This window comes from Oryx dammah, unplaced genomic scaffold, assembly GCF_014754425.2.
Source record: "Oryx dammah isolate SB20612 unplaced genomic scaffold, SCBI_Odam_1.1 HiC_scaffold_10, whole genome shotgun sequence".
In the NCBI taxonomy this organism is placed as follows: domain Eukaryota; kingdom Metazoa; phylum Chordata; class Mammalia; order Artiodactyla; family Bovidae; genus Oryx; species Oryx dammah.
In genome coordinates this window covers 10,229,498-10,248,336 of record NW_024070194.1, presented here as the reverse complement: position 1 = coordinate 10,248,336, position 18,839 = coordinate 10,229,498, and the positions used below count along the sequence as shown (strand labels likewise).

The 18,839-nt window shown below is 50.4% G+C and overlaps 1 protein-coding gene across 1 annotated transcript; it reads left to right on the top strand.

Annotated features, from left to right (window-relative positions):
• Positions 1 to 532: 532 nt before the first annotated feature.
• On the top strand, positions 533 to 15,047 carry CCN5 (cellular communication network factor 5). The gene is made up of 5 exons (XM_040248952.1): positions 533 to 840; positions 976 to 1,090; positions 5,151 to 5,367; positions 11,850 to 12,104; positions 14,096 to 15,047. Exons 2-5 carry the CDS (start codon positions 1,031 to 1,033, stop codon positions 14,314 to 14,316), a joined length of 753 nt encoding a protein of 250 aa, XP_040104886.1. The 5' UTR covers positions 533 to 840; positions 976 to 1,030; the 3' UTR covers positions 14,317 to 15,047.
• Positions 15,048 to 18,839: the final 3,792 nt, after the last annotated feature.

Genomic DNA, 18,839 nt, shown 5'->3' with positions numbered 1-18,839 from the left:
AGGCCCTGCTATCACGAGGTGCCCCACCTCTAGGCATCTATGTGCTGTTCCCTCTGCCTGGAGCATCGCTCTCTCTCACTCCCATCATCATCCCTGGCTCCCGCTTCAGAGAGCTCACCCTCACCCTCTGTCTGAACAGGATCCTTACTCTATATTCCCTGAAATTCCATCTGCCCCCACTTCCTGTCCGTTCCCCCTCTCAGCTTACCTCCTATTCAGGAGCTGGAGACACCACAGAGGGACCTCAGAGTTGACTGAATTCAACAAAAAGGATTTGGTTCCTGCAGATCACTGCTGAGGACCCCACCATGTAGCAGGGCCCAGCAAGAGCACACACTAGGTCCAGCCCGCGTGGGCTCAGCCACCGCAGGCCACCATCCACAGCTCAGCAAGCAGGCCATGGGGAGGCTCCTGGTTGCCAAAAGCAAACAGGCCGCCCAGGGAAGTTTTGCTGTGGGTCACACCCGCTTCTGGACGGCTGCCAATCTTCCTGCCAGAAACCACAGGCCCGCTGAAGCCGCCGGGAGTCCGGACCACGGGGCTTAGGAGGACTTGGGTCAGCTCTGCAAAGGGGGTGTCTGCGGAGCACTTTCTGGATCTACAGCACCCACTCCACTGCCAGGGTCGGCCAGGGGGTCTGGGGCAGGGCTCCAGCGGCTCTCAGCAGCGGCTTGGGTAGGCCGTTTGGGTCTGGGAGGAGCTAGTGAGGTCCCTGCCAGCCTGTCACAGGCTCTCGGCATTGGCACTGGCTCTGACTTTCACACGCACGCACACACACATACATACACACACAGACACTGGCAAGCACCCCCTTGGTGGCCTCGGAGGTCTCACCTCCAGGTAAATGGGCTCATCAGTGGGAAGATGAGGATGGGAGAGAAGCAGGGCTACAAAGGCCAGCCTGTGTGTGTGCGCGTGTGTGTGTGTGTGCGTGCGCGTGCCTGGGAGTGACCTCACAGCCGCCGGAACATAAAGACTTACAGGTCCTGCCTCCGAGGCTCAAAGCTGGCTCCGTGGGGGACACAGTGACATGAGAGGCACATTTCAGACCCACCTCCTCGCCTTCTCCCTCCTCTGTCTCCTCTCCAAGGTAAGGGGGCCCTGGGCCCTGAAATGTACTACTGGCTTCCTTGGTGTGGTTGGGGAGAGGTGAAATCATGGCCAAGGACCCCCTGGAAGAATTCCTGTGGGCCTCCTGTGCTGGGGCTCAGCTGGGCTTCCCTCCCTGATGCCCAGAGAGCTGCTTCCCTCTGGCCAAGTCTGCTGTGTGACCTCAGGCAAATCCCTTCCCCTCTCTGAGCCTTAGCTCCTTCCTCAGTTAAATGGGTATAATGTTCATGAGGCCTTTGGCAAGGTCATTTATCATAGTTCATCTCCAGGGCCTAGCACAGAACCTGGAATATGACAAATGTTTAAGAGAGGACTTTTATGACTACCAATCCCTAAAGTCCCTCTGCAAACAGAAGTGGGTCTCCTCATTATAAATGGGGAGCCTCAAGAGGGGGCCTGCTTTGTCTAACTAGGAGCTAGAATTTGAATGGATGTTGGGTGCCTAGCCCATTGGAAGTTTCATACAAAGGCATTAATGCTGTCGGGCCCTCAGGCAGTAAGTAGCCTGCTGACCCTAGCTGGAGGGGGTAGGGAGACAGCTCTAGAGAATAAAGACCTTCTCCTGTGGGATATTTTCAAAGGGCTTGTGGAACATCCGCCTTGCTTAACATGCCCAACAACCTCATCAGGAATGATTATTTCCTGTTTTCAGTCAAGCAAGGCTCAGAGAGGGTAAGCAACTTGCTTGAAACCACACAGCATCGGAGCAACAGAGGAGGCAGAGACCAGGACTGGCCTGGGTGTGAGGAGAGGGGACTGCAGTCTGTATCTCTCCACCTCCAACCTGGACCGAGGCCACCGTTGCTGAGCCTGCCATCACCTTAGCAAATGCCAAGTTCCTGGTGTCATGGGGATTGGCTCTGCTGCAAGCTATGATCTCACTATATTTTCATGCTCTTTTGAGAATCGCAGGCAGGAACGCCTCTCTCCTGGGTCCAAGCAGTGGTTGGGGGAAGGCTGAGAACCCTGCTGGCATCCTAACCCTGCTTTCTGTTCTTCCAAACCGGGATGAGCACAACATGATGCCAGGAAGCGCAGCGTGGGTCATGGGAGCCGGAGACTTTGGGTTCTGGGCCTGGGATTAAAGGAAAGGCCAAAATGAAGCAGTCCTTGACTCACCGTTCTCTCCCCCAGCCCTCCATTCTTCCCAGGCTCCAGGGAGCCAGGCAACATCCCCCCTCAGAACACAGGAGCTTAGTCATCACGCACATGAAAGCCGTGACAATCCTAGGAGAGAGAATTGCAAGTCTCGCAGGCAGGCTGTGAGCTCCTGAGCTCAGGCCTGTGCACAGGGGCAGGTGGTAGAGACCTGGAAACAAGCCAGGCCACATTGACCAGAAGCTGCCCATGACCTCATTAAATCCCTGATTCCAAGATAGGTGGTCTCCACTCCATTTTACTTAGGAGGAAACTGCTCCCTCTTGGTGCAGCAGTGAAGCGTCCAAGGCCACACAGCGAGTCAGTGGTAGAACTTGGATCTCAACTCTTGCTTGGAAGATTCCCTGTCCACGGCTCCTGCCCCTCTGGGGACCACAGCAGAGGTCTGGGACAACCAAGTGTGATGAAGCAGCTTGAACATGGGAGTGGGCTGGTTGGAAAGGGCATAGAGATAGAGACTAGACAGGACCTCTCTCTCCTTGGCTGTGCTGAAACACCCTCCCTGACTTGTCCCCATCCCTTTTGAACAAACAGTAAGTTGACCCAGAGGCTAAGCTGGCATCAGAGCCATAGGTGACAAGAGGTGGGTGTGGCAGTTAAGAACCTGTGCTTGGATGCACATGAACCTTGATTCTGTTCCTGATCTACCTGTTATTGGTGATGTTGCTATACCACTTTAAGCTTCAGTTTCCCTGTCTTTAAAATGGGTATAATGCTGGACTTCCCTGGCTGTACAGTGATTAAGACTGCGTGTTTCCTCTGCAGGGAGCACGGGTTCAATCGCTGGTGGGGGAACTAAGATCCCACATGCCACACGGTACAGCCAAAAAAACAAATAAAATGGGCATAATGCTGTAGCTCCCACTGGAGGGTTAAGGTAGCACGTTACAGAGCTCAGCATATGGTGTGCCCGTGGTGAATGACAGTCACAGTCGTCGGCATCATCAGTGGTCCCTCCTGTAGATCCAGGATCCTGTAGATCCTGTCAAGCTTGCCCGGTAGAGAGAGCCCAAAGTGAGAACCCAGGTGCCAAGTGCATGGCTTATGTCCTGGCACCTCTGCTTTCAGGAGGAAAGGACCCAAGAGCCAGTTCTGGTCAAAGGCCTGCCCCTCACCCTGCTTACTTCCCACCAACTCAGGGAGCTCTCTCTCCTTGGCTGAGGGTTTAGGAGGGAAACCCAAAGTCCAGCTGATTGTTTCTCAGGTCAGTTTCGTGTGGATCACATCTGGATTTATGAAAATGCAGATTCAGAGTCATAAGGAAGGGCCCTAGGTGCTGCAGGACTAACAAGCTTCCGGGTGATGCTGCTGCGGGTCCAGACCTCACTTTGAGGGGTGAGGCTAGACCATCCTCTCTAGAATCTGGTGTCACCCCGTCTCCTGCTTGAAATGCCTGCGGAGATGGGAGCTCGTCCTCTGGCAAGGCTCCAGGCACACCGCTGCACACTCGCATCTAATGTTACCAGTGCCATCGTAGATGGGCCCTGTCATTGCTTCCCGGTCTGCGACCCACCCTCCCATACACACACAGGAGGCTGCTCTGCCAGTTTGGAACGGCCCCTGGTGGCCACGATGGGAACTGCAGGCCGCAGAGAGGTTTGCAGGACTCGGAGTCCTAGGGGTGGGAAAGGTAGGGATTAGGGCAGAGAGGTCATTGCCTGCTTTGGGGCCACACACAGGACATAGGAGGTTATTAATTTCACCTTCCTAAACTGCATCCAATTCTTCCATCCTCTACACAAAACCCTCCAGACTTCCAAGGGCCCCCAGATGGGGTGGGTCACTAGTAACACCTTGAATTATGCATGGCCCTCGGTCCCTACCTTCCAATGGACATATGGGGAACCCAGAGTATCTGGTTTCTGGTTTGGTTGGTTCTCGGTCCTAAGTGAGGAGGGGCAGTCAGGACTGGGTTGATACCTTGAGCCTGCCTCTGGGGGTGGGACTCTGGCTGGGGCTTTTCCCTGTTACAGGAAGTCTACACCCACTTTGGGTCCGTGGGTCTTCAGTGGGGAAGCACACTCCCAGCCATGTAGCTAACCCACGGGGACTGTGTCTCTTCCTCCCTCTGGAACTCAGTCTCCCCATCTTTACATGGCGGGGAGGGTGGTTAGAGTGGAGGTGAGGTACCAATAACCTAGCTGTGCATCAAACGCCCCTGGATGGCTCGTTAAAAACATAGATTCCAGGGCTGGGCCTCTGGAAGCTGCGAATTGATAAGTCCCACAGGAGGCCAACTTTTCCTGGCTGATTTGAGGCTCATCTGGAAACATATTCTAGATTGTTCCAAAGATCAAAAACATCCATGACACTGTTTGATTTATTCAGCCCTCAGGATAAATATCCACAGTTCTCCTGCTAGAAAACGTATAGTACCCTCTCATTTTAATCCTCTGTTCTGTTGCTTTTGCCTCTGTAAGTTCCCAGAAGGCAGAGGCTAAGCCCACTATTGTAATTCACATAGCAGTCATCATAGCTAAATGCATGGAGCATTTCCTGCATGGCAGGCTGTGTACTAAAGGTTTTATATGCCTCATTTCATGTACTCCTCAGAACAATCCTGAGTTATATATTATTGCCCCCTCTTCACAGATGAGGCAGTTGAGGCTCAGAGAACTTACGTAATTTGCCCAAGGCTGCTCCACTAATAAGCGACAGAGTTAAGACTGGAATTCTAATCCAGAGCCCTTGCTCATGACCGCAGTGCTATGTTGTCTCATACAGAGTGACGTGGGGGTGCTGGGGTTCAAGGCCAGGTCTGTGTCACTCCGGGGCCAAGGTGTGGTGCTACACTGCACAGCCTGGCAGAGAAGGAGTCAGTCGTGAGGGTCTCACTGCCCACCTTGAATGACCTTGGCTGAGGGAGGTCTCTCTCTCTGCAGGTGTGTGCCCAGCTGTGCCCCACACCATGTGCCTGTCCCTGGCCACCACCCCGATGCCCACTGGGGGTGCCCCTGGTGCTGGATGGCTGCAACTGCTGCCGGGTATGTGCGCGGCGGCTGGGGGAGCCCTGCGACCATCTCCACGTCTGCGACCCCAGCCAGGGCCTGGTCTGCCAGCCCGGGGCGGGCCCTGGAGGCCGGGGGGCCGTGTGCCTCTGTAAGCAGGTTTGCGGGTCTGGTGGAGGGGACGATGGGGAGGCGGTCAAGGCCTTCAGGTCCTGAGTCCAGGAGAAGTCCTTCTCATTCCCAGCCAAAACTGGTGACACAAGGTTCCCTAAGCCCACTTCCCACTTCTTTTCTTTTGTCTTTGCTCAGATCACACCCACCAACCAAACAGCCTACCTCCCTTCTTATCCATCCAGATCTAGCCAGCTTTCATAGCTGAAACCTGATCAGCCCTCCCAGATTCTTCGAACCAGAGGTCACCACCCTTTCTCACAACCCTCATGACACTCTTGGGAAAATGAAAGGGCCGCTCTCTATTTCAGGCATAAGGTGTATCAGGCCCTGCGCTAAGCACTTATCTCCTAAGTCACATGATCCTCATAATAATCCTCTGCAGTAAGTACTTTCAGACCCATCTTATAGATGAGGAAACTGAGGCTCCACAATACTGACAGACATGTTTAATGTTACACAGCTGGGGGCTGGGTCAAACAGGCTCTGAAGCATCATTCTGTTCTGTCTTTTTCTGGGGTTGGAAGCCCCTTGGACCTGTGAACCCTGAGTTTGCTATTTGCTAGCAACCTTGAGCATGTTACACCTCCCACCACTCTACCCTTGTGCCCTCCCGGTGGGCTTTAGGTCAGGGTTTCTCACCTTTGCTCCCGGGTCATTTGGGACTGAGTAATTCTCTGCTGTGGGATGCGGTTCTGTGCGTGGTAGGAATTAAAGCAGCTTTCCTGGTCTCTACCTGCTGGATGCCAGTAGCACCCCAAACAGCAAGTTGTGACCATCTCCCTTTAGATGTTGCCTGGGGAGAAAAATCGCCCCCAGTGGAGAACCACTGCTTTAGAGAAATAGAAAGGGGTGAGGGACTGCTCTGTGCTCTATTTTTCTTTTTAAATAAGCCTTAAAGAGCACTTCTCCACTCTCATCTTTGTGCATGTAGCACTTTAAAAAAAGAATGGGAGAGAGAAAGGAAGAAAGGCTCATGAATCATTGACAATGAATCCATCTGTAGGAAAAAAAAAAAAAACTTGTTGAAAAGAAAAACACAACTTATAGGGACTTCCCTGGTGGTTCAGCGGCTCAGCCTCCACACTCCCAATGCAGGAGGCCTGGGTTCAATCCCTGGTCAGGGAATTAGATCTCATATGCCACAACTAAAATGATCTCACATGCCGCAACCAAGATGGAAGACCCCACGTGTTGCAACTAAGACCCAACACAGCCAAACGGATTATCTTTAAAAAAAGGACTTATAGACATAAAGTTATCAATGGTAAACCCCTGTTAAATACTTTTTTATGATAAGAGGAGTGTAATAATGAGAAAGGGGCGATGTGTTTTATAAACTTAGAGATGATTGGTATAAAAAGGTACCTAAAAATGTGGTTGCCCAAGGGAGACGGGTTGGGGAGGGAAGGACTGAGAGTTTGGGATTAGCAGATGTGAACTATTATAAATAAGATGGACAGGATGGGGCTTCAGGCTGGAGGGGACACATGTATGCCTATGGCTGGCGCTTGGTGATATGTGGCAAAAACCATCACAATATTGCAAAGTAATTATCCTCCAATTAACATTTTAAAAAAGATGAACAACAAAAAAGGTCCTACTGTATAGCAACTGTATAGCACAGGGAACTATATTGGATTCCCTATAGGTACACCATAGTGGAAAAGAATGTAAAAAATGTCTTTATGTGTATGACTGAGTCACTTTGGTATACCGCAGAGATTGGCACAACATTGTAAATCAGATATACTTCCATTTAAAAAATAAAATAAATATCACCAATGAAGGGAGAAAAAAATGTATCTAAAGAAAAAACTCAGAAAAGCAATCCTTAGCTTATCAGGCTGTTATCTAGATAAGCCATCACACATATCAAGCACTTGAGAGTTTCAAAATATCACCTCATTTAACCTCTCAACAACCATATGAAGTAGCTTCTAATGTCGTCCCCATTTTGTAAATGGAAAAAAGAGGCCCAGAGAGGTTAAGTAATTTGCCCAAGGTCACATAGCTCAGAAGTGGCTGAGCTGGGATTTGAACGCAGGGAGCTGACTCCACAATCTTTGTTTCTTTCACTCTACTGTCTGACGCTCAATATATGATTAGTTACTGTCACTAAATTTATTATGGGGCTTTTCCTATTCCGCCCTGATTCAGACTTTGAATACCTGGAGGCCAAAAATGTATTTGGTCCTTGCTCCTTCCTGCAACTTCCAGCTCTGGCTGGGTGACACCGAATGTGTCTCATGAATGTGTAATGAATTACAGGTGCTCGTGAATGTGTAAAAAGGCAACGGCAGCCCACTCCAGTACTCTTGCCTGGAAAATCCCACGGGCAGAGGAGCCTGGTAGGCTGCAGTCCATGGGATCAAGAAGAATCAGACACGACTGAGCGACTTCACTTTCACTTTTCACTTTCATGCATTGGAGAAGGAAATGGCAACCCACTCCAGTGTTCTTGCCTGGAGAATCCCAGGGACGGGGGAGCCTGGTGGGCTGCCGTTAATGGGATTGCACTGAGTCGGACACGACTGAAGCGACTTAGCAGCAGCATGAATGTGTAATGATTGGAACTGAATTTGGAGGCTGGGAGCTGGGGAAGCCACAGCTGAGGCAGAACTAAGACTGCACAGAGGCTGAGTCTGGGTCTTGGCTCTGGAGGGAACATGCTGGCCCAAATCTCTCCTCCCACCCACTAGCTGGACAACCCTTCTCTCAGGGAACCGCCTCTGAGCTGTGTGCACCTTCAGTGTGGCTCACTTTCTTTTAAGATTTTTTTTTTTATGGGACCATTTTAAGTCTTTATTTAGTTTGTTACTGTATTGTTCCTGTTTTATGCTTTGGTTTTTTGACATTGAGGCATGTGGAATCTTAGCTCCCCAACCAGGGATTGAACCCGCAGCCCCTGCATTGAAAGGCCAAGTCTTAACCACTGCAGCACCAGGGAAGCCCTTCTCCCTGGCTTTAAAAGCAGAGCTTCTCAGGCTCAGCCAAGGGCAACTCCATCTTTTCCATGGCTCAGCCTCAAATTCTGGAGTCATCCTTGACTTCTCTCCCATCTTTTTCCACATTCCACTCACTCCCCACCAGTAAATCCCTCACAATATTTCCACCGGGTCTGATCCCCACCGTAACTCATCTGGATTTTGCAGAAGCCCCTTAGCTGTCTCCCTGCTTCCGTCCTTGGTCCCTAGTCTGTTCTCAACACAGCCACCTGAGGGCGCCTTTAAATACGTAAATCAGATCACAGGTCAAGTCCCTCCTCTGCCTAAAAGCCTCCCACAGCCTCCCATCTTCTCAGAGTTAAGAGCCAAAGCCCTCTCAGTGGGCAACAAGTATCCTGCTCCCGTTTTCTCTCTGACCACATCTAACAGCCTCCTGCTCTCTCTGCTCCATCCTCACTGGCCTCCCAGATACCCCAGGCATGCTCCCAACTCAGGGCCTTTGCATGGGCTGTTCCTGCTACCGGCATTCTTTCCCCCAGATTTCTGCACGGCAAGTCCTCTCGCCCCCTTCACATCTTTACCCAAACATCGCTTTCTCAGTAAGGCCTTCCCTGATCACCATATTTAAAAACTACAACCCTGCTCTACTCCTCAATCCTGCCCTCCTTTATTTTTCGAGCACTAATTGACATCTGACATCACAAACTCAACTTTGTTTCTTGTGTTTGTTTCCACTAGAGCGAAAGCTCCAGTGAGGGCAGGATTTTGGCTGGTTTCAGTCATTGCTATGTCACAAGTTGCCTAGAACAATGTCTGGCACATAGTAGGCACTCAGTAAATAATTGTTGAACGCATGAATAATAATGACAGTTCTGGTGGGGCTTGTGTGACAGGTACCATTTGGTGGCGTAATGGTTCAGTAACAGGCACCAATTATGGAGCAGGTACTATGAACAAGTCCTTTATAGACATGATTTCATTTTATCCTTAATAATGAGGTATTATCACTATTTTGAGGGTGAAGGAACTGGGGCTCAGAGAGGTTAAGTCACCTGCCTAAGGTCCCACAATGTACAAGTGTGTGCATGCTAAGTTGCTTCAGTCGTGCCAGATTCTTTCAACTCCGTGGACTGTAAACCCCCAGGCTCCTCTGTCTATGGGATTCTCCAGGTAAGAATACTGGAGTGGGTTGCCATTTCCTTCTCCAGGGGATCTTCCCGACCCAGGGATCAAACTCGCATCAAACTCGCATCTCTTACGTCTCATGCACTGGCAGGCAGGTTCTTTACTAATATGCAAATGGCTGCAGGTAAACAAAACACCTCAGTGTTCCTTCTCCTGCCAGGGACTCTCAGAGGGAAAGGGATGCAGAAATTACCAGATGACAAGATTATGCCCTGAAGTTATTTGGGGGAAACTGCTGGACAAGGAGACCATTGGAGAGAGCCCAGAAGGAGAAAGGTTTTATACGTGTGTATAGGTGTGGGTCCATGGGGTCGCAAAGAGTCGGACACGACTGAGCGAGTTCACTTTCACTTTCACTTTCATAGGTGTGGGGGTCTCACAGCAAGTACATTTGGAGGTGCCTCATGGTGTCTGGGACCTTGCACATGATGCACACAGGTCCCAGGGTGGGGACCGGCTGCCCAGGATCATAACCCCCCCACCCCACCCAATCAGCTTTGAACTGGAGGACCCAGGAGAGATGCCAGGAAACCTTGCTAAAGTTATTATCCCCTGGGATTTGAACCAGGTCTATGTGGTTCTAAAATTCCCACGTGTGTGGACCTATTTGAGGTTTTTCTCAGCAGACCTGGGAAAAGCAGCTTCCCATGAGTCTTGTCTCCCAGACCTAGCTGAAGTGCCACCCACATCTCCAGGAAACCCTCCTTTCTCTGCACTTCCTGAGTGGCTCACAGACGCCTCTGCGGGGCTCTCGCTTTATTCTGTCTTGGAGATGCAGCATCCACATCTGTGCCCTGCACTGACCCTTGAGTCCTTCCTAGGTAAGGACTGGCTCTCGGTCCTGTCTGGGAGCACAGTGGGTGGTACCCAGGAAGGGCGCGGTGTATCTGAAAGGAATAAGGAATCAGAACTATTTTATCAGTGTCTCTCATGTGCTGAGTCTTGCGACAGGCATTCATTCCAGGGGCATTTCCTGTGGTTCTGTGTGTCCCATCCGTGCTCTGAGCTGGCACAGGAGATGCCAGGATGAACACTCTCGGCCCCAGCCCTCAAGGAGTTCATGCCCAGTGGAGGAAGAGGCTGTGATGCCCATAATATTTGAGGGCTTCCTCCAAAGAGTGTTTCTTGAATTCCTAACCCTGCGCTAGATGTTGCATCACTGAAGGGTCTAATTACTGTTTTCATCGTTGCTATTGTTAAAGTGACTCAGAGAAGTTTAGTCACTTACCCCAGGTCACACAGCTAGCAAGTTAAGCCCTGACCTGATGGTGATAACTGTAACACAGCAGATGGACAAGGAAAGTTTGTGGCATGAAATCTCGGTGCGTAGATAATAGTCATAATATTTTATATGTTTACCTTAATCGATACATATTATTAATTCCATTATATATGGGCTTCCCAGGTGATGCTAGGGGTATAGAATCTTCCTGTCAACGCAGCAGACACAAGAGACCCCGGTTCCATCCCTGGGACGATCCCCTGGAGAAGGAAGTGGCAACCCACTCCAGTATTCTTGTCTGGAAAAATCCCATGGACAGAGGAGCCTGGTGGGCTGTAGTCCCTAGAGTTGCAAAGAGTCGGTCACAGCTGAGCAGTTGTCAGCAATACATTAATATTTATATTATTGATAATATATAATAATTTATACTAGTAACAGTAACAACAGAGCAGCTCGGATCTATGGAAGGTCTCCCTCATGTTGCATTCATTACAAACACCATTCATTCATAGTCCATATCACACTTAAATAAGTACCATTATAACCCACTTTGGGCTTCCCTTGTGGCTCAGCTGGTAAAGAATTCGTCTCTGATGCGAGAGACCTGGGTTCAATCCCTGGTTTGGGAAGATCCCCTGGAGAAGGGAAAGGCTACCCACTCCAGTATTCTGGCCTGGAGAATTCCATGGACTATACAGTCCATGGGGTTACTGCAAAGAGTCGGACACGACTGTGCGACTTTCACTTCACTTCATAACCCACTTTGCAGGTGAGGAAACTAAAACCAGAAGTAGAATCACTTGGCCAAGGTCCATAGCTAGCAAAGGAGCTGAAACCAGGCCAGTCTTCCTGCAAAGCCTGTTCCAGGAAGCGGCCTGTCACGCTGTCTCCCTGCAGGTGACAGGACAGGACCGCTTTGATTGGGGGTGGGGTGGGGTGGAGGAGGGGCGGAGCCCCCTGCAGCGCTCAGTTTCCCCAAGGGCTCTGCGTCCCCAGCGCCTCCAGACCAGCTCTGCAGAGAGGACCCGGCGGAGGAGGCGGCGGGCGCAGCCCTGCCCGGGGAAAAGTTGGGAGGTCGTCGATGGAGGTCCGGTTTCTCCTCCGCAGGGGGAGAAGATGACGGCAGCTGCGAGGTGAACGGCCGCCTCTACCGGGACGGGGAGACCTTTCAGCCTCACTGCAGGCTCCGCTGCCGCTGCGAGGACGGCGGCTTTACGTGTGTGCCCCTGTGCAGCGAGGACGTGCGGCTCCCCAGCTGGGACTGTCCGCACCCCAGGAGGGTGGAGGTCCCGGGCAAGTGCTGCCCCGAGTGGGTGTGCGACCAGGGAGCGGGGCTGGGAGTCCAGCCCCTCCCAGCCCAAGGTGAGTGCCGGGCTGGTCCAGGGCTGCAAGGAGTGGTGGAGGGAAGGCGATGGGCGGGGGGATGGGGGTGGGGTTGGAATGGGGGAGGGGGAGGGGTTGGGGGAGGAGTTAGGAGCGGGGCGGGGCGGGCCTCAGATACCAGGACAACTGGATACAGCAAAGCCAAGGTTATACTGACAAAAGCTAGGAGGGGCAGGTGGCTCAGGGGACTCTTAGGAAAGCGGAACTGACCAAACAAGATGCAGAGGTGCAAGTGTATGATTTTAAACGACACACAATTAAAAATAAAAATTGATGGCAGAGGGAGGAAAGGAGGGTTAGGACACTTGAACCAAGTCCTCACATTTCACAGCAGAGGCATAATACAGAGGTATATTACTGTAATACAGACTATCATTATACTGACATGGACACATATTAATATAACACAGTTTAAATATCATATAATATTGTTAATATGTCATTACTGGGGTTTATTAAAAGAGGAATTCTAAACTGAATGAGGCAAGGTGGTTGCCTCCGGAATGTGGGCCTAGGGGTGGACGACCTCAGCCTGTAAACTCTTGAGTTTGAGAGATTATGTTATGTATGGTAGGTCACTAGGATTTTTGTTTTCTAATTTTTTTAATTTATTTTTAATTAGGGGGAAATTGCTATATAATGTTGTGCTGGTTTCTACTACACAACAACGCAAATCAGCCATAATTATGCATACTGTCACTAGGGAAACTATTATGATTATTATAGGAATATGATTTTTTAAGGCAACCGGAAAGAGAGCATTGGTTGCACAGAAGATGGTGCCACCGGAGAGGCAGTAGAATGTGGTGGCTTAAGCGTGGAGTCTGCCTGAGTTCTAAGCCCAACTGTGTGACTCTGAGAAAATTGCTTACCTACTCTGTGTCTCAGTTCCTCCAACCATGAGAATAAGCGCACCCACCTCATAGAACTGTTGTGAAGCCTGGATGAGTAAATACAAGCAAAGCAGTTAGGACAGAGCCTGGCACACAGCACTCCAGGGTATGTTAGCTGTTATCATCCCAACAATGGAATATGATACATCTGTTTAAATACTGGTTTGGCAAAAAATTCCTTCAGGTTTCCCTTAAGCTGATGCAGACAAACCCAAAGGATCTTTTTGGCCAACCCAGTACATTGGTGAATGCCAACAGGTTTGCCTTACATATAAAAAGCAGGACAGGGCAACGTATATGTAATTTGAACTCCACTGTGTGTGTCTACAGCCATAAACATAGACATCCCACATACTACACACGTGTGGATAACACAAGGTGTGTCAACCAGGGCACTAGTGACGTTTGAGCCAGGTCACGTCTTTGCTGAGAAAGGGTGTCCTGTGCAGTGTGGGATGTTCAGCAGCATCTGCTAGACTTCAGGAGCCCCCACCCCTCACCTGTAAGCAGTAAAACATGTCTCCAAACATTGCCAAGTATCTTCCAGGGGGCAAAACGGTCCCCAGTTAAGAAGCACGGGTTACAAAAGAACAGAGGGAAGGACACAAAATATTAACAGAGCAGAGCAAGCCTGGAGGAGGAGGAAATGCTAGACCACGGTGAACCTGCCACCCTGTTCCAGACCTGGTCTTGCCGTCACCAGCATCCCTGCCACCAAGTCAGGGCAGCGCCACACACACAGGCCCCAACCTCCTCCCTGTACGATGCTACTTATCACAGGACTTGTGGAGGATACAGAAGTGAGACACTCGCCCTTTATTGGAGGAGCGTCACGGTCAATCCCATCATAGCTGCCTGATAACCAATATTTCGGAAGTGCTGACAAGAACTAGGCACTGTGTTAAGCGCTTCACCTCCACTATTTTATTCACGCCTAACGATCAACTATTAGGAAATTTACATGGGAAGAAACCGTGGTCCAGAGAGGTTAAGCAACCTGACCCAGATTGCACCGCAAGCCAGTGGGTAGAGTTGGCTGCCTAACCTTGCCGAGCTGACCCCCTCTCTCTCCCCTAGGACCCCAGTTTTCTGGCCTTGTTGCTCCCCCAGTCCCTGGGGTCTCCTGCCCGGAATGGAGCACCGCCTGGGGTCCCTGCTCGACCACCTGCGGGCTGGGCGTGGCCACCCGAGTGTCCAATCAAAACCGCTTCTGCCGCCTGGAGACCCAGCGCCGCCTGTGCGTACTGGGGCCCTGCCCACCGGCCAGGGGCCACAGCCCAAGGGGCAGAGCCTTTTAGAGCCAGGCTGAGGTTGGAGACTGCATGTCAGCCGCTCGGCAGGCAGTCTGGGCTGCAGGCCACAGTGCGGCTTGGGTCTGCCACCCGGGCCCTGGAGGAAAAGCGTGTTCCCAGGCCAGCTGGTCCCTCTGGACCCTGAGATGCCACGGGAAGCACGCCCTAGTCCCCCTCGCTCTCACTCACAGCCTGGGAGAATGGCCAGATTTCTTCTGAGCCATTCACAGCCTTTATCAAAGATGCGCACAGAGCTTTTTCCAGGAGATGGGCAACCATCTCCCCCTTAATCATTAGACTGAAGCAGGTGCTGGGCTGGATGGGCTATTTTTCTAGGGGTGCGGCGAAGAGGGGCAAAGAGATTCTCAACCTCCTGCTTCCTTTCCTGGAGTGAGGTATGGACATCCCTGAACACGTGTCTGTGTGTCACACTTGTGCTGAGAAAACCCTCCCTCCCCACCCTGGGCAGAATTCAGGGATTGAATTCTATGTAAATCACCCTGTTTGAAGACAGTCAAAATGGGACCCTTAAATGTCCCTTAAAGGGACCCATCAAACCCAACTTGTATTAGTAAGAATTAACCGTTTTCATGACTCCGCAATGCGCCAGGCCAAGCTACACATTATACAAGTCAGTGCTGGGAAACATTTTGGACTAGAGAACAGCAGGGGAGGATGAAGAATGCCTCCCAGAAACCGGGGAACACGGCCTGAAATAAACCAACCCTCATGTGAAATCCTGTTTGAAGTCACATGTTTTATTGTTTCTCTGTTGTCGTCCAGTGGCTCAGTTGTGTCCGACTCTTTGCGACCCCATGGACTGCAGCAAGCCAGGCTTCCTTGTCCCTCACCATCTCCCGGGTCTGCCTAAGTGTAAAAACAAACAAACAAAAATGCCACATACAAATGTTATGTCCTCTTCTGCAGTCTACCTGTATTTGTTTAAAAATAAAAATTGTGTTTTCATCAGAATCCCACCAGGACATTAGAATATATTCTTGGTATTTTACCAGGATTTCTTCTTATTAAACTAATCTGATTGAGGGATGACTGAGTTAAATGCACAGGTCTAAAGCTCATGGTTTCACAAATCTTTACAAATGTATGCACCTATATGACCACACCTCAGCAAAGGTGTAAAATATTTGCATCATCACAGAACATTTCCTCTGAGGACTTCCCCAGTGGTCCAATGGTTAAGACTTTGAGCTACCAATACAGGGAGCACAGGTTCGATCCCTGGTAGGGGAACCAAGATCCCACATGCCATGTGACACAGCCAAAGATTTTTAAAAAAGAAGAAAATTTCCCCTGGCCAGGTGATCCTCTCTACCCCCAAGGGCAACTGCTGTTCTGATTTCTATCATAGATGAAGTGTTGTTATGTTCTTGAACTTCACGTAGAGCTATACAGTAGGTATTCTTTAATGAAGGGCTTCATTCCCTCAGTACCAGCCCTAAGGGTGAAGAGTCAGAAAGAAGGCAGAGCCCAGAAGCCAGGAGCAGAAGGCGGAAGATGGACACACCGCAGGGCTGTCTGCTGGGGACGGAAGCCACCATGGAGATGCAGCCTTGATCCTAACAAAAGGCAGATGGAGATGGGGAGAGAGACCGTGGCTTCTGCTCTCTCCCAACCCCCAGTTCCCAGAAGTGCCTCCCATTGGTCAAACCTCCTGGGCAGACCAGGGAGCCCAGGAATGCAGGGCCCTGAGGTTCAAAGCCGAGCCGGGCGACAGGCGATCCCCAGCACACAGGTGGTCAGTGACCTGCTCCTCAGTACGCTGGCCTCCAGCACTTCAGTCGGGTACCACCTCCTTCGGGAACCCCAGTTTGAGAAATCACAGGCAGCGTTTGGAACCTTCACAAGATAGAACTAACTCTGATTCACAGATGAGGAAGCAGCTTGGAAGTATGATCTGTCCAAAAGCTGGTTTACAATTAGGTGGGATTTTAGTCCAAGCCAAGTTTATCTGACCACAGGCTGGGCCTGTGGTCACTCAGAGGCTGAGAGCTTTGGTGTGTCTGGTTCTATATGAGTAAATTCTTCACACATTACCCAGAACAAGTCTGATAACATCCTGAGAGCCAGGACGAGAACCATGGACCTTCACTGAACTATTCCTGCATATGGGACTCTCTTTGCCAAGAGTGCTACCCACATAATCACACGTCACCCTTGGGACATCCCTAAAGGAAAGTGCTACTGATGTTCCCATTTTAGAGATGGGTAAACTGAGACTCAGAGTGATTAATGAGTTGTCGTGGGGTTGTGCTGCTGGACTCTGGACCAGGTTGGCTGCAAGGCCCATGACCTCACCCCTGAGAAGCTGTAAGCAGAGCCATGAAGAGTGGGCCCAGCCAACCTGCCCACCTGTTCCTGGCTGGTTGTCTGCTGTGATCTCAGGCAGGGTACTAAACTTCTTTGTGCCTCAGTTTCCTAGTCTCTAAAATAGGGATAATAGCACTACTCAACACAGAGGGCTGTCGAGAGTATTATGTGATTTAAATGAAAATTTTAGCTATCATTACCTTGACTCGACCTCTTAGTGAAAGTGAAAGTGAAGTCGCTCAGTCGTGTCTGACTCTTTGTGACCCCGTGGACTGTAGCCCACCAGGCTCCTCCGTCCATGGGATTTTCCAGGCAAGAGTGCTGGAGTGGATCACCATTTCCTTCTCCAGGGGATCTTACCGACCCAGCAATTGAACCCGGGTCTCCCGCATTGCAGGCAGATGCTTTACCGTCTGAGCCTTTGGCTTTTTTCATCTGTAAAATGGGTATAAGTAGTAATGCCCACCCTACAGCATCATTGAGTTGAGTGAGTGCCCATCACACACTGTGAATGTTGGGTGATTCCTTTATGTTCGCCTAAAATAAGCTATTGTCATCATCCTGCCTCAGTGATGCTTTGCAAGTCAGGGACTGATGTGAAGGCAGACTGGGGATCTTCTTGTTTGTGAAGAAGGATGGTGCTGGGAACAGAGGTCACCAGGTGAAACTCAGGCCACCGCCACTGAAGCCAGAGTCAGGAGGGACCCAGCCCAGCCATGCCCCATCATATTGTTAATTGCATCCATGATATTCAAGTAACAGTAGTGCCTTCTTTCTTGTCACCGTAGAAAATTCCATCATGCGAATAGAGCACTTGTTATTTATCTATCCTACCCTCGATGGGCATTTGGGTAGTTTCTAGTTTGAGGTTTCTATGAATAAGGCATTGTGAACATTCTAGTACATGTTTTCTGGTGGATATTGGCTAACATTTCTGTTGGGTATGCATCTAGGAATAGAATTGCTGACTCAAGGCCTATGCTGTTTCTTCTGGGTCAGATTATCTCTGAGCGTGATGGAGGTCTCTGCACGTAATAGACACTCAATAAAGACTTATTGCTAAAAGAATAAAAATGAGAGCTAACATTTATTGTGTGCTAAGCACATGCCAGGCTCTGTTCCAAGTGTCTTCTATGTAACAACTCACTTAACTCTCACAATAACGCTCTGAAGTAAGTGTAATCATACCCATTTCATAAATGGAGAAACAGGTACAGAGAAATTCAAGAAACAGCCCACATTTACATAGTTCAAAGTTGGCAAAGCCAGGATTCAAACCCAGAGAGTCCTGCTCCAGAGCCCTTGTCTTGGCCACCAGGCTACCCCAGATGCAGACACTGCAGGGTTCCGAGGTAAGGCCCATAGGAGTGGGGAAGAAGGAACAGAAGCAGATGAGAGAATCCAGCAGGGCCTGACCATGCCTGTGAGGTCTTGTTGGAAGGATGGATGTGAGGACCGGGGGAAGTAAGATGCTAAACACATCCCTGGGCTTTCTGCTGGAGGATGGGGAGAAGGAGGGTCCGTCACTGGAAACCAAGAAGAGCAGAGGGGAGCCTACATTGGTGGCAGACAGGAGGGTGTGTCCTAGATGTCCTGAGTTTGAGGAAGCAGCAGTCATCTCAGGGCAGTGTGGCTAGAGGCAGTTGGAGATCAAAGATGAGACAGATCTGGACGTAGAGAAAAGAGTTCAGGTTGAGAGTGTGGGCCACCTGGACAGAGGAGAGGCATGGATAATTAGACTGACCAGTTGGTTTAGTTATGAAACAGCACGCAGGGCTGTGTGTGTGTGTGTGTGTGTGTGTGTGTGTGTGTGTGTGTATAACCTTTTACCACGCTCTCCAGCTCCACTGCTCCCCCCTGACTGGGCCACCATCATCTCTGCCCAGATAACTGGGGAGCCGTCTGTTCTCCTGGCTTCACTCTTGCTCCATACAGAGGGTGCCAGAGGGATTCTGTTAGAACATGTCAGATATGCCACTCTTTCACTCTGAGAAAAGCCTTTGCACACACTTCCCTGGTTAAGAATCCACCTGCCTATGCAGGGGACACAAGTTTGATCCCTGATCTGGAAAGATTTCACCTGCCTTGAGGCAACTAAGCTCATGTGCCACAAACTGCTGAGCCTGCACTCAAGAGCTCAAGCCCTGCGGAAGTAGCCCCTGCTTGCCACAACTAGAGAAACCCTGTGGGGCAGCAATGAA

Bases quoted from the DNA above. Each gene is read 5' to 3' on its own strand.
- CCN5 (XM_040248952.1), top strand. From the start codon at position 1,031: ATGAGAGGCACATTTCAGACCCACCTCCTCGCCTTCTCCCTCCTCTGT. The intron at 1,091-5,150 runs GTAAGGGGGCCC...CTCTCTCTGCAG, and splicing joins TCCTCTGTCTCCTCTCCAAG to GTGTGTGCCCAGCTGTGCCC. The intron at 12,105-14,095 runs GTGAGTGCCGGG...TCTCTCCCCTAG, and splicing joins CCAGCCCCTCCCAGCCCAAG to GACCCCAGTTTTCTGGCCTT.